This window comes from Sabethes cyaneus, chromosome 3 (genome assembly GCF_943734655.1).
Source record: "Sabethes cyaneus chromosome 3, idSabCyanKW18_F2, whole genome shotgun sequence".
Lineage (NCBI taxonomy): Eukaryota > Metazoa > Arthropoda > Insecta > Diptera > Culicidae > Sabethes > Sabethes cyaneus.
Genome location: NC_071355.1, coordinates 144447388 through 144463696, shown reverse-complemented (window position 1 = coordinate 144463696; position 16309 = coordinate 144447388). Strand labels below are relative to the sequence as shown.

General features: G+C 41.4%; 1 protein-coding gene across 1 annotated transcript; it reads right to left on the bottom strand.

Annotated features, from left to right (window-relative positions):
- Positions 1–2828: 2828 nt before the first annotated feature.
- Positions 2829–5551, bottom strand: LOC128743948 (dynein axonemal heavy chain 1). Its single transcript, XM_053840660.1, has 2 exons — positions 4757–5551; positions 2829–4694 (listed from the first exon to the last, which is right to left on the bottom strand). Exons 1-2 carry the CDS (start codon positions 5513–5515, stop codon positions 2829–2831), a joined length of 2625 nt encoding a protein of 874 aa, XP_053696635.1. The 5' UTR covers positions 5516–5551.
- Between the last annotated feature and the right edge of the window lie 10758 nt (positions 5552–16309).

Here is a 16309-nt window from a genome sequence, read left to right as displayed (position 1 = left end):
ACCTGGTCTGGATGTTCCGGGGTGGACGCCGAAGGTCTCTTTTAGGGTCCTAAGTCATCAATCAGACAGTGTCTCCTCACTTCACTAAATGGTAACATTCACATCGATTATTTTTCCGCAAAATTTTCGTAGCCTGATTATCGGTTGGGGAATTTAAGAAGGGTTAGTACATACTTATTCTATGTTAAACAAAAATACAAAAATATCATCAAAAGGCAAAACAAATCAAACTAACAACAATCAAAAAGAGCCAGTTAGTTGAACAAACAAAACTAATTTATGAATTTTCTTACAAACTACACTTAATAATTAGACTTACACACTACAAAAAAACAAAACCTTGACGCCCTGGCATTGGTACCGTTTCATTTTAAAATGACCGGTAACACTACTTATGAGTAACTCAGCATGGAAAGCCATAACGTCACTGTTATTTTTATTTCGCCTTCACATCCTTCTGATGGACCCTTGAATCTATTTTCGTTCCACTTCCCGTCTTCATGACCATTATCGGACAAGTATCGAACTATTTAAAAATGCTTTGGAAAGTACTAGCAGGAAAATCAAGCTTTTTAGCGAACTTTTTTAATCGAGAGATTCGGATTTTTACGACTCTCACACACAATTGCTTTTCAAACTTGCTCTTTTTTCTTCGCTATTTTCGACTAGACAATTGAACGTCTCTAGAATCTTCTTTATCAACAGACTTCGCAGTCAGCTGTTAGAATACAAGACACTTACGGGGCTAGTATCAATAATCCTACTGACTCTATCTAGCTGCACCGGCCTATTGACTTATTGCCTAGAGACCATTGAAATGCAATATTTGTGAAGATTCGAGGCGACAAGGCACAGTTTCAACAGAGCGAGGGGCCTCCAGTGAGCTGGAAACGGGCTGTATAGTGTTGGGCAGAATGCAGGATCACGTGCTGGGTTGGAAGGCGATCAACCAGAGGATATATCTGTTGAAAATAAACAGTAATTTCTTCGACTACAGCATGGTAAAACGGAACTCCCGCACGAAGGTAGAGCAGGAGAGGAGAAGGAAACGTTCTGCGTGCAACTGAAAGCAACGTTAACTACATTACATCATGATCGTCATTGAGGACATGATCGTCCAAATCTGTTGGGAAATCATTCACTGACCGGTGATAGCTCTCCATAGCCTGCATACCAACACGAACCTAAACAACCCACAAGACCACCTGGAGATCAACTGATTAACGAACAACGAACTAAATTGACCACGTTCTAAACGATGTTTACATTTTTGAAAACATCACTAACAGACGCTTCCTGTGGGGTACAAATATTGACTAGGACCATTATCTAGTAGTAGCGGATCGTTACAGGTGCACTCAAAACTATCGACGGTATATCTTTCGCGACAAAGCCGTCCTTCTCAGATTCTATACATGAACAACACGCAAGCTGTCTAACTATTGCGGAAAACTATTGCGGTTACTAGCAGATATTGCCTTCCTTTGGTAGGCCCCCTGGTGCTAGGCACTTCGACCCTCGAAGACGGATAGAGCATGATTCGCTCGGTCGTGAAATCACGAACACCGAAATGACTAGGTTGACGGAGATTAGTTGGTTGGTAAATGGTTGGATAATGCGTGAAACAGACCCCATGGTGGTCTTTAGCCTTTTATCCAGCAACTCATAACCCTACCTCCACGTGGTACGACGAGCAACCTTAGGGGAGATCGGTTAACCAACCCTGGTGGAAACTAAGGTCGTATACCAACAAGGAAGGAGGCACAGTGTTGTCTCGACACTGTAAGATGGCAGCCTCATCACGAGACTCGGTAGCGTGGCCACAGTACGGCTACCCATCTAAATCTAAAACACACTAAGAAGACTCAAGAAAATTCTGCTCGGAACATTCGGCATGGACAAAGGCGACCCAACAAACATTTTTGTTGAATAGTAGCTTATTCAACTGCTATACAGTTAATAACCTGAAACTTCAGAACGCTAAATTTCATTGGTGGCGACAGGGTGCTACTCGATAAGTTAAAACCCCGAAAGCTCGGCATCGTGGTACTGCAGGTATACTATCGCAAAGGGGAGAAGGTGTGAAGGATTTGTGGCCGCAAAGCCCAATTTTACCGGGGTGGGCGGTGAGACGATTAACCGCGTAATGGACTGAAAAGCGATCAACGAGAGGATGTGCATGTTGAAGATAAAAGGCCGTTTCTTCAACTGCACTATTATAAAAGTGTATTGTTCAGACGAGAGTAAACCCGACGACGAGAAGGAAGTGTTCTATGCGTAGCAACGTATGACAGCTGCTCGCTATGGGACATCAAGATCGTCATCGGGGATATGAACGGCAGATCGGCAGGGAAGCAATGCTTAGACCGGTGATCGGGCCCAATGGCCTGCACAACGACACGAACGAGAACGGTCAGCGATACATCAACTTTGCAGCTTTCCGAGGCCTGGTGATCGGAAGTACTTTCTTTCCCCGCAAAAATATCCACGAAGCCACCTGACTGGAGATCAACTGGTCAACGAACCTTGAACCAAATAGACTAAATTCTCATCGAGGGCCGGGTTTTCTCGAACATCACCAGCAAATGCTCCCTTTACAAACGATAATGCTGTTAGCATCCAGAAGGGAGAAAATGAGATAATGATACGTTATACGTTATACGAATATACGTTAGCATTGAAGGTAATCATTTTGTGCTTTAAAAATGATGGTTATTTTATTCTCGAAACAATATTTTATAGTTCTAATAATCTAGAGTTATCAATTCACAAAATCACTAAAGAATTGAAATTTTAAGTGTTAGACCACGAATATGTATTCCATTTAATCAAATCTCTGGTCTATTTAATCTTCTTTGGGCTCGGTTTCGCTCATACTGTTCCCGTCGGCGGGTATTTTCTTCCTCCTCAGCTCGAATTCGTTCCGTTTCCTCTTTTTGCTGTTCGGCTTCAGCTATGATGCTGCTTAGGGCTTCCAAGTAATCACCGATATGGTACTCCAGAAACAGTTCGAAATTCGTGGTCAGTGAAACCTTTCCTTTGATCCTAGCAGCTTTTGCAAACTGCGCCCAATGGATTGGTTCTAGTAGGGGATGCTGCAGGAGACCGATTATGGTTAAGTTGGGTGCAAATGATTCGACTCTCGCAAGAAACATTTGAACAACATCTTGAATTTGCGGTTGATCTTCGAAACAATTGTACAATCCTTCAAAAGATTCTTGATAGTGCTGCAATGTTTTGCTGACTGACTCGACTTCTACGCTGGATAAAGGATTTTCACGCCAACTTTCCTCCGCATTAATGTATTCTGCAGCGTATGACCAAAGGTTTCTGTACGCCTCGAAATTTTCTTTCAGTTCAAACAAACTAGACAAATCAATCGGTGGCATCTCAAAAAGCTCCTGGCGTCTGTTAAGGGTTTCTCCATACAAGATCAACTCATTAATATTTTTCCATAGCTTCTTAACTTCAATCGACACTTCCGTTACCTTGCTGGTATCATACACGGTTGTAAACTTTGAAATATAAACGTTAATTTCTTCAACTCTGCTTCCGAATCCAGCCTCATCGCTGACTTGCTGCTTTCTAAATTTATCCACTTCTCCTTCATGAAATTCATACACGGAATCCATTTGCTTCAAAATCTTTTGCGGAAAAGCCAATGCATGCCACTTTTGATAAAAATCTGCATCCGGCAAAGCGTAACGAAAGTAATCCAAAATCTCATATTCGAACAATACAGTCTTCATACGCTCTTCGAGTATCTGTAGCAAGTCCTGAATACCCTCCATAAATTCACGGATCTCACAAATATGCTCAATCGATGTCGGTTTTTCACAAATTTTATCAATAATTTCCGTATAATCCGAAACAATTTCCGACGTTTTGTCTCTTAGCCGTTCGGTTAACATTTGCAGTATGGACGTAGTAAGATCTTTTCTCATCTGAATCAACGCTTCTCGAAGAGGACTAACATCGACCCAAAATGGGCCAATGACGATGCTGAGTGGAAGAGTTCTTTCCAAACTCTCTCGCATTCGTATTTGGAAGGAGATTTCTTCTTTTACCTGTAGGGATGTTTTAGTAGCCTTAATTTCCTTAACATACTCAGCGATATTTGTGAAAAATAGCTCCTTGAACTCACTGTAGCGATGTGCGTAAGTTTTCAATGGAATAATAGCTTTTTGGCAACACAGAAGAATATTATTCCTTCTTTTTTCTATTACTGAGTCATGTAATCCTACTGACGATAAATACAAGTCGGTCGCAAAAATTAAAGATCCAAACAGACTGGGATCAATCAGATGAACATCGTGAGATTGCATTACTGCCGCGTCGAACAAGCTCCTTAGAGTATATTCAAATTCATCCGGATCGGTGGAATAAAATGGCGCTTCGCCACCCATCTGCAGTAGTAAATAAAACACCGGTGGTTCTCCGGATTCGAAAGGAGAATCGATGAGGTTTTCCGTCCATCTAAAATCTTCTTCGACAGCAAGACATAGCCGGCTAGGATCACAAATGCAATGACGAAATCTGTCAGTTGAAGTGAGAACCAGGTCACGCAACGCAGTCTGCATCCTTTGTTTGATTTGTTCGACCAGTCGGAAAAGCTTCATAAACTGATATATGGTCCAGTCGTTTACGGAAACGTCAAACCATCCTCTGCCAGCGAGCAGTAAGTTTGTATGGGCCTGTAAAGAAGTGACCCACAATAATAATACAGTATTGTGTAAATATCAACCCATCAACCTACCTGCATGGTAGTTTTCTCAATCCAATTATTTTGAAGATATCGCAAAGTTTTTCTTAGCTGAGCTTGATTCGCTATTTCAAAATCAGCTAATGGAACAGGTTCTTTAAAATCAAGAGAATACAATAACAACTGCTGCAGGAACTCACATTCCGCATTTATCATTTTTAGGGCATCGTATACGGCAGGATGGCTGAGTAAACATATTCGCTTAATGAGCACAAACAACTTCTTGTAACAATACAGTTTTCTACAATCATCCTTCGGAGGAGTAATCGTTTTATCAATGGTCATCGCTTGAATCGGATCGATGTTCAATCTCGAATACTCCAGCACACATTTGTTCAATGACAAACCAGTGCAAAACTGACGATATATGTTTTCAAATGCTTCCGCTACTTTGACATTAGATTGCTTTAGTATGCGGTATTTAGCAGTCTCTGATAAGTCAAAATAATCTCCAACGTTCATCGAATGCAGAAGATACGAATACTTCAGATAATTCTCTGATAAACTCCGTTGCCGTAGAGCCGATTTGAGTCGTTCGCAAAAATTCCTTGGATTTTCATGTACTAAATATAATCGCCAACGAGGAATGTTCCACGAGTCGCCATTGTCCATGACCGTCCATAAGTACTGCTCACTGCTATAATCAACAACAACTACACATCGCCATGCCCAATTTTTATCGGTACCGTCCAGTGCTGAAACCAGCGCAAACCCTTGCAGGCTGTCAATAGATAACCACCTCTCTGCGGACATTGGATCGTAATCAAAATCATCGAACCACTCGAGAGGAAGGAACGCTCTAGTCGTCGATAATTCCGGTTGTTCATCTAGCAAAGTCAACAGATCTGTGGTAATTCCGTTCTGAAGCAGAATCGTTTCCAACTTTTCCGGACTAGAAAGGTATACTTTCAACTTTCCTATGTACTGAAACTTACATACTTCAGCAGACTGAAATTGTGATGATTAGGTAAAACATTGGCGAAGCATATCTAAGAATTCATACTTGAAGATCACTTTTGAAAGATACTGATAATCTGGTAGACTGCGTCGGTGTTGTTCCCCAAAAGCTAGAACAAAAGGTGATATCCGATTGAAAAGGAACTCGCCAATCCAAGTCCGGGTAAGACATTGCTTTTTATTTCTGGTACTAAATATAACAACTTGTCTTGAGAAGATTATTCAATATGCACGGTTTACTGTGTTTCTATTTTAGGTATAATAAATCTATTTTAGCATTTGAAGAAATTTACTAATCGATGACGGTGCCACCACGAGCGCTCATTGGTCTAGCTATTGCCATTAGTCTGATGGAAATGCCATCTCTTGGTTTTACTTATCACAAAATACCGGCCGATTAGGTTGTAAACTCCGGACTCTCGGGTGAAATTGGATTTAAATCAAAGTTTTCAAAAAAAATTGGACTTGCAATTAGACTTGAAACTGGACTAGAAATTAGAGATGAAATTTGACTTAAATTGAGGCTAATTGGGACTATAAGTTTTACTTGAAATTAGACATGAAATCGACAAGAAATGAAATCAAAACACAATTTGAAGTTTTTTTAAATTGAAATTGAATTAGACATGCAATTGGATTTGAAATTAAAATTGGAATGTGACTTGAAATCGCAATTGTAATTGAACTTGAAATTGAACTTGAAATTCGAACTGAAATTGGACTTAAATTGGATTGAAATTGGACTAGCGATTAGAATTGGAATAACATTTGAAATTAGACTGAAATTGGAATTCAAATTGCAATTGAAATTGGGCTTGAAATCCTAGTTTGAATTTGGTTTAAAATTCAATTTAAAATTGGAATTCAATTAGAATTAAAATTGGGCTTAAAATCGGACATGCAATTGAACTTCAAATTCAGCTTGACGTTGGGCTTTAAATTGAATATGAATTTGGACTAATTCGAACTATCGTTTTTAATTTTTCGCTCTCATTTTTTTGCGTTTTTTCTTCTTTTCTATATCAGTTTCTTGTTTCATTGTTGCATTGTTTGTCCTTTCCTGTCCCAATATTTTCTTATTTTCTTATGTTTCTATTTTGTAATTGTTCTTAGATTTTCTCATGTTTGTACTCAAGCTAAGCTAAACTAAGCTAAGCTTTTCAGTCCTACTTTTTTCATGTTTTAAACTAGCTTTTAATTTTATTTGGCGTTTTTCGAGTAACGTCTTATTTTTTTCCTTATTTTTCATTTACGATTTTTGATTTTTTATAACTTTTTTTATCTCCTTTCCTTCTCGTTATTCGTCTTCGTTTATTCCGCTTTGCCTTTGGTTTTCCGTTTTTTCAGTTTCGTAAATTCTATTTTGAGTGTACTTTTTTCCTTTCCTCTTCGATTTTCCTTATTTATCTCTCGTTTATCGTCTCTGTTTCTTCTTCGCTTTACCTTTTTCTTTGCTCCTTTTTTCCTGTTTTTCTTTTCTTTTTGTGTTCCATATTCCCGTTTATTGTCCCATCTTTTTGCTTTTATAACCCGTTTGACCTTTTTTCAGTTTTCGTCGTTTCCTCTATCGGTTTTTTTGCGCTTCTTTTTCCTTGTTCTCTTGTTTTCTGTTTCATATTTCATTTCTTGTTTCGTTTTTTTATCTCTCTCGTTTTTTCGTTTTTCCTGTCCGTTGTTTTCCCTTCCTGTCCATCAATTCTTCTTTTTCTTTCCAGTCCCATTTTTTCTCTCTTCCTGTCTCGTTTTCTGTCAGTTTCTGCCTCTTTTTAACTTTTTTCTTTCTTTCATTCGTGGTACCGTGGACCCCCGTTCGTTTGACCGTTTTTAATCTGAACACTTTTTAATTTGAACCCCGTTGGTTTGCACGACGTGCAAATTAAAAATGGTTCAAACGTCATACTCAATACGACATCATTTGCTTATGCAGACAATGCACATAAACATGATTTCTTTGTGCTGATCTAACGTGTTTAATCTGGTTTGCGTTTTCCCAACGATTATGGTAGAAATCCGATCGGAGAATGAATATTCGCTGCTTGCAACTGCCAACTGAATCAAACCACCAAAACACAAGTTCACACAAGTTCCAGCATATTTAGGGTTACCAGTTGTTCAAATTAAAAACTAACCCCGTTAGTTTGCATGAGGAATCGTTCAAACGAACGGGGGTCCACTGTATTCGTCTTTTATCGTTTTTCTATCCCGGTTTTTGTTTTCGTCTGTTCTATTCTTATTTTGTCCTTTATGTTTTGCTTTTTCTACTTTTCTGTCACGTTCTGCTTTTGTTTTTTCGCTCCCTTTTGTCTTCCGTTTTCATTTTTTTCTTTTTCTGTCACGTTTTTCTTTTTTTTCTTCATTTTCCCGCTACCATGTTTTCCTTTTTTCTTTTATTCTCCTTTTATGTCCAGTTTATCCTTTTTTCTTTGTATTCTTTATGGGTTTTCCGTCTTTTTTCGTCTGTTCTTCATTTTTTCTATCCGTCTCCTGGTTTTTTGCCTTATATTCTTTTTCTCTCTCTCTCTCTCTCGTTTTGTGCATTGGCTTCTCTTTTTATGTTACGTTTTCCTTTTCATTCTGTCACGGTTTCTTTTGTATTTTTCTGTTTTTTCACGCTATTTTTTCCTGTTTCGTGCTTTTCCCTATTTTTATTGGAGACCAGCAGGAGAAAGACTACTTGTAAATCCTTCGGTCATCTATCTGTGAATATGTTAATCTTAAGAAACTGTTTGCACTAGGTTGTTCGGTTCATGAGGTGCGGTGAAGAACGGATTTCACTGCACAGTAGTCCAGCATCATGGCGACGTGGCCGGCCCACCGTTAGCCCCCAACTTTCGCCAGGTGTACGAAGGGAATCTTTCAAGTAGTGCCTAAAATTCGTAGTTCATACTCCTACGACACTCTCCGAGATCCGTTTGAACTCCGTCAAAAATAATCCGCAGCACCTTTCGTTGAAATACGGTAAGCAAAGTTACTGTCTCAAGTCCGTAGAGAACTAGCGGTCTGATTAGCGTTTTGTAGATCGTCAGCTTTGTGCAGCAGATTTGCTCCATGACAGAAGCGTCTTGCGGAGGGAAAAGTAGGCACAACTTTCAGCTTGGATGCGTCGTTGAATCTCCTTCTTCTTCTCGTTTGACTTCTTGGAGATCAGGTGCTAGGACATCACTATCTTCCATGGGCGCTCCTAGGTCAATTTCCGTTCCGCCTCCTTCAGCGACTTCGCCATTGAGGTGTTCATCGAAGAACTGCTTCCACCTGTCGACCACCTCGCGCTCGTTTGTAATTAGATTCCCTCCCTCGTCCCTACACATGTCAGGTTTCGGTGTGTAGCCCTTCCGAGTTTGGTTCACCTTCTCATAAAACTTGCGCGTGTCATTAGCTTGGAATAGTTGCTCTAATTATTCACGATCTCTGTTCTCCTTCGGGCGCTTTATCCTCCTTAGGATCGTGGTCAACTGGTTCCTAGCTCGTCGGTACTTGGCCAGGTTCTCTCTAGTGGCAATACTTAGATAATTTTTCCAAGCATTTTTTTTCTCTTCCACCATTTGTTGGCATTCCCCATCAAACCAATCATTTTGTGTACTCCGAGGCTCAATACCTAGTGCCGCGGTAGCGGCCTCTCCGATGGCCGAGCGTATTCTGCCCCAACCGTCTTCGAGGTTTGAAGCACCTAACTCTTCGGAAGAAGGCAGTGCCTCATTCAGTACTCGCGCGTAGTTCTCGGCAGCTTGTGGGTTATCTAGCTGCCTGATGTTCAGCCGAGGAGGGCGGCTTTGACGTGTCCGGTATACGGTGGACAGCTTTGAGCGCACATGTACTGCTACTAGGTAATGGTCAGAATCGATATCCGCACCCCGACGGGAGCGTACGTTCGTGATGTTAGAGAAGAACCGGCCCTCTATGAGAACGTGGTCAATTTGGTTCATTGTACGTTGGTCAGGTGATCTCCAGGTGGCTTTGTGGATATCCTTGCGCGGGAAAAAGGTACTTCGGATCACCAGGCCTCGGGAAGCTGCGAAGTTTATACATCGTTGGCCGTTATCGTTTGTGTCGGTGTGCAGGCTATGGGGTCCTACCACCGGTCTATACATTTCTTCCCTACCGACCTGGGCGTTCATATCCCCGATGACGATCTTGATGTCCCGTGACGAGCAGCTGTCGTACGTAGCCTCCAGCCTCGCGTAGAACGCTTCTTTCTCATCGTCGGGTCTACCTTCGTGCGGGCAGTGCACGTTAATGATGCTATAATTGAAGAAACGGCCCTTTATCCTCAATACACACATTCTCTCGTTGATCGCCTTCCAATCTATCACGCGATCCTGCATTCCGCCCAGCACTACAAAGCCCGTTCCCAGTTCGTTGGTAGCGCCACCACTCTGGTAAAACTGGGCCTTTCCGCCACGTATCTTCCATACCTTCTCTCCTTTGCGACAGATTTCCTGCAGAGCTACGATGCCGAGTTTGCGGGGTTCCAGCTGTTCAATCAGCACCCGCTCGCAACCTGCGAAATTTAGCGATCTGCAGTTCCAAGTCCCGAGTCTCCATTCGTGGTCCTTATTTCGTCGCCTGGGTCGATGCCGAATATTCCGCTCCGAATATGCTTGAATGTTGTTAGTTTGTGTTGTTTAGGTGTGTAGCCGTACTGGGGCAACACAACCGAGTCTCGTGATGGGGCTGCCATCTTATAGTGCCGAGACTCACTACCTCCTTCCCGGTTAGTATACGACCTTAGTTTCCACCGGGGTTGGTTACCCGATCTCCGCTAAGGTTGCTCGTATTCCGGCTGGTACCACGAGGAGGTCGGGATCGGAGTTGCTGGATAAGAGGCTAACGACCACTATGGGGTCTATATTCCGCATTATCTAGCCGTTTACCAACCACTTGAATCTCCTTACTCGTATTATTGTCGGCGGTGACCAGAGTTCACAAATATACTAATTCACCAACCACTTTTAGTTCATCGCCGTCGATAGTCACTGTCCGTGGAAGGCAAACGTTGCTTTTCTGCCTCTTGCTACCATATAATTGGTTTTCGACGCATTGATTTGTAACCCTATCCTCTTAGCCTCCGTTTTGGTCTGGCGAAGATTGCCTTCGCCGTCCCAAGTTTTTAGTAATGATGTCGATGTGGTCTGCGAAGGCTAAGAATCTGCTACTCTTGCTGAAGATCGTTCCTCTCGTTTCGATGCTCGCTTGCCGGATCACACCTACAATAGCGATAATGAATAACATACAGGATAGCCCATCCTCTTATCGCAACCCTACGCACACGTAGCACGTCATTCGCACCAGGGTAGCTTTGGCCAGCCGCGTCATTTTGTCCGGAAAACCGTACTCGTACATTATCTGTTATGGCCGTTCGCGTTCAACTGTACTTCTTTGAAAACCACTATGATGCGTGGGCACGTTGGAATCCCGACATTTCTGGAGGATTTGGCGGAGAGTAAAAGTTTGATCCGTAGCAGCACAGGCCCCTATAAAGCCCGTCTGATATTGCCCTACAAATTCTCTTGCTATTGGGGATAGACGACACAACAAAATTTGGGAGAGCACCTTATAGGCGGCGTTGACCAGCGATCGCCCTTTTTGTAGATGGGACAGACTATCCATTCCTCCGGTAGTTTCTCCTCCCAAATCCTTGAAGTTATCCAGAGAAGTGCGTTGCTTGCGGTTCTTGACAAATTTGTATAGTATGTAGGGTGCTGTCGGGAGTCGATCCTTTCCGGCGGCTTTTTTATTTTTCAGCTGACCGATTTCTCGCCGGATCTGTTCTAGATCGGGAGCCGGCACGCTGTTGTCATTTATAGGCACTTCTAGGTTAACTTCCGTTGCGTCTGCTTCTGTTATAGCTGCCATTGAGATGCTTATCGAAGAATTGCTTCCACCTGTCGACCACCTTGCGCTCGTTTGTGATTAGATCCCCTCCCTCGTCCCTTCACATGTCAGGTTTAGGTGTGTAGCCCTTACGAGTTTGGTTCACCGTCTCGTAAAACTTGCGCATTAGCCCGGAATAATTGTTCCAACTCTACACGATCTGTGTCCCTCTTCTGGCGTTTTTTTCTCCTCAGGATTGCGGTCAACTGATTTCGCCCTCGTCGATAGACCAAATTCTCTCTCGTGGATATTCGTAGATCGTTTATTCAAGCTCTTTTTTCCCCTCTATTGCTTGTAGACATTCCCCCGTCAAACCAATCATTTCGTGCGCTCGGGGTTTCCTCACCTAGCACTGTGATTGCACATTGACGATCGAACGTATCATACTCCATCCGTTTTCGAGGGTCGAGGCGTCGTACTCCACAGGGGAAGGCAGAGCTTCGTCCAGTACGCGCGCATAGTTTTCGGAAACTCGCGGGTTGTCTGATTGTCGAATGGCTAACCAAGGAGGGCGGCTTTGTCGTGAAGTATAAACCATCGATTGCTTAGTGCACACATGTACTGCTACTAGGTAATGGTACGAGTCGATAACCGCACCCCGTAGACAGGGTTGCCACATGCACAGATTATTCTGTGTTTAACAGATATTTGAAAGAAATCGCCTGTACAGAATCTGTATGCATAGAATACAGATTTTCGCCAAATTACACAGATTAAACAGATTTTTGAGCTTTTACATGAGAGTGAAAGAGACGGAAATAGTCAGCAAAATGACTTCTATCTCTTTCACTCTCATTGTTTTGCATTGGACAGATTTTTGCACAGATATATTTTTTCGCCGTACAGATTGTCAGATTTTTCCAACAAAAAAGAATCAGAGGGGTTGTGTACAAGACACGACCGCATATATAGGTGACGCAGGACTACGTAAGTCTCTTTGTAGTGATAGTAGCATGTATTCATGCTTGTAATCATTCGATTCTTCTTGTATACATACTATATGCAACATATATGCATGCTACACGCGTTGTATGCCACATTTATCAAAGTAGTAACATTGCATACGTTCAATTCTCAAAAGATCAAAAGTGCATTTGAAAACAATTTAACAAAATCAACAACACAAACTATTGCATTCCTGCTACCTTACTGAAATTAAAGATTGTTTTATCCATGGTTTCCCACGCTAAAGGGATTTTACCAATTCAATCCTATTTTATCAACAGCACATCTTTTCACTACACTTCTAATGAAACGGCAAGCATGCGTATTCATACAGAGTCGTATTATAACCGAACACTACAGCTGTAGCACATTTTTCCAACACAGATATAAAATTCGCCGAGTTTTAATCGTTTCGCAGTAAAGAACTTGCAATCTGTTGGGACGGCGAATTTGTGTCATTTTTTCTGGCACACTTTCCTAACACAAACATCAAATTGGACTAGGTTTAATCGCGTTCGTAAGAAATCTGTTGGCACGATGGGGCTTTGTCACTCTCTCTGGCGTACTTCCCAAGCAAGGACATCAAAATGGTCTAGGTTTAATCGCGGTGTTAAGAAATCTTGTTGAAATGGGGAAACTTGTTTTGACTTACTTCCCAAGCACAGATATCAAATTGGTATAAGTTTAGATCATCGTAAAGAATCTTCCAACCAATCACGAAGCGAGAATTCTGGTAAAATATAGGTTCATTATTTTCAATTTTTCAATAGTTCAACATCAAGAATCCATACTTTTCTTCATTTGGGTCAATTCTTAGAAGATTTTCCGATCGATTGGTGTAAGAATATTGAAAATCGATCGGAAAACCGCTGAGCTATTAGCGCTCAAAACCTTTCATTTTTCGTGACGCTCGCATTTTTCGATTTTTTGGAATGACACCCTATCTCAAAACTTGCCGTAAGACGTAGTCCTACGTCAAAACAGAATTATATGTGGCATCCCTGCATACAACAGCCTCCCTCCGAAGTAATACTTAATGGTAGTTCCGGGAGGGTTAAGGTCAAACGCTCGTGAGGTTTTTAGTGGGTTAGAGTCCCACTTTGTGCCATATACATCATAAGTGTGCCTGGCACAGAGCGTTTCCTCACGTAAAAAACACACACACGCACACACGCATACACGCGCGCACGCACACACACGCACACACACACACACACACACACACACACACACACACACACACACACACAGGCACAAGCTCGGTTCTATTTTGCGTTTTTCAACCGGTTTCAACAACTTTATTATAAAGAACAGGAATGGTAAAACGTAGATGTAATAGGTCTAGATTGTTACGATAGATAATACCTACCACATAAAAACAAATTGTTTTACTCTCCGAGCATATTAATAGTTTCACCATAAATAAACAATTATTGAGCTTACTCTATATTTATACGGTTTAATAATTAAAGTAACTAGCTGACCCGACAAACTTCGTATTGCCACAAATTAACCTGTGTTGTACATAAATCATGAATCTCGGATGATCTTTGTCACAATCTCGAGTTTTGCAAGCCCCCCAGTGGAAGGCGCTTCCGACGGCGGGTCACCGGCAACACTCGCGACCGTCTCGTCCTGAATGATCTAGTGTTACTATAGATAGTTTTTGTGGTCTTGTATTGACTAATGTTTTATGGAAGAGTCTCGAATTTCTCGAGTTCGATTAGTTTGTGAGTTTCGCAAAAATTTCTGTTTTATTTGTATGAGAGTCCATATCCCCCTACCACAGGGGTGAGAGGTCTCTAACTATCGTAAAATAAATTCAAGACTCCAAAATCTCCCACATGCCAAATTTGGTTCCATTTGATTGATTAGTTCTCGAGATAAGAGGAAATTTGCATTTCATTTGTATGGAAGCCCACCCTCTTAAAGAGGAGATGGGCCATAACTCGCTTTCTAAAGAAGAGAGGGGTCTCAATTCACCATAGAAAAAAATCTTGCGTCCAAAACCACTTACATGTCAAATTTGGTTCCATTTGCTTGATTAGTTCTCGAGTTATGAGGAAATTTGTTTTTCATTTGTATAGGAGTCCCCCCCCCCTCTTATAGTGGGGAAATCCATAGAAAATATACCATAGAAAATATTCTTGCCTACAAAAACACCCACATGATAAATTTGGTTCCATTTGCTTGATTAGTTCTAGAGTTATGAGGAAATTTGTATTTCGTTTGTATAGGAGCCCCCCCCCCCCCTCTTAAAGTGGGGAGGGGTCCTTATTCACCATAGAAAATATTTTTGCCCTCAAAAACTTTCACATGCCAAATTTGGTTCCATTTGCTTGATTAGTTCTTCAGTTGTGAGGAAATTTGTATTTCATTTGTATAGGATCCCCCCTTCCTAAAGTGGGGAGGGGTCCCAATTCATCACAGAAAAAAATTTTGTCTCCAAAAACACCCACGTGCCAAATTTTGTTCCATTTGCTTGATTAGTTTCCGAGTCATGAGGAAATTTGTATTTCGTTTGTATAGGAGCCCCCCCCCCCTCTTAAAGTGGGGAGGGGTCCTTATTCACCATAGAAAATATTTTTGCCCTCAAAAACTTTCACATGCCAAATTTGGTTCCATTTGCTTGATTAGTTCTTCAGTTGTGAGGAAATTTGTATTTCATTTGTATAGGATCCCCCCTTCCTAAAGTGGGGAGGGGTCCCAATTCATCACAGAAAAAAATTTTGTCTCCAAAAACACCCACGTGCCAAATTTTGTTCCATTTGCTTGATTAGTTTCCGAGTCATGAGGAAATTTGAATTTCGTTTGTATAGGAGCCCCCCCTTTTAAAGTGGGGAGGGGTCCTTATTCACCATAGAAAATATTCTTGCCCTCAAAAACTTTCACGTGCCAAATTTTGTTCCATTTGCTTGATTAGTTCTTAAGTTATGAGGAAATTTGTATTTCATTTGTATAGGATCCCCCCCTCCTAAAACGGGGAGGGGTCCCAATTCATCATAGAAAAAAATTTTGTCTCCAAAAACACCCACATGCCAAATTTGGTTCCATTTGCTTAATTACTTCTCGAGTTATGAGGAAAATTGTGTTTCTTTGGTACAGGAGCCCCCCCTCTTAAAGTGAGGAGGGGTCCTAATGTACTATAGAAAATATTCTTACCCTAGAAAACTTTCACCTGCCAAATTTGGTTTCATTTGCTTGATTAGTTCTCGAGTTATGAGGAAATTTGTATGGAAGCCCCCCCTTTTAAAGAGGAGAGGAATTATAATTCCCCTTATAAAGAGGGGAGGGGTCTCAATTTACCATAGAATAAATTCTTGTCACCGAAAACACCCACATGCCAAATTTTGTTCTATTTGCTTGATTAGTTGTCGAGTTATACAGAAATTTGTGTTTCATTTGTATGGGAGCCCCCCCTCTTAGTGGGGGGAGGGGTTTCTAACCATCACTAAAACCTTTCCTGGCCCCAAAAAACCTCTAGATGCATACTTTCATGCCGATTGGTTCAGTAGTTTTCGATTCTATAAGGAACATACAGGCAGACAGACAGACAGAAATCCTTCTTTATAGGTATAGATTCGGCATTTTGACAAAAAATCCCTGCCATTCGATTCGCTATGCTGCTGGCTATGTCGATCACGGTCATGTCTGGAAGCAGTATGCCCAACTATGTATAAAATATTTTCCGCCACATTTACAAACAACAGGCAGGTCTATCCGCATCCGATTTTCCCGACTAATATGCAATTGATTGCAAAATAATTCTTTATC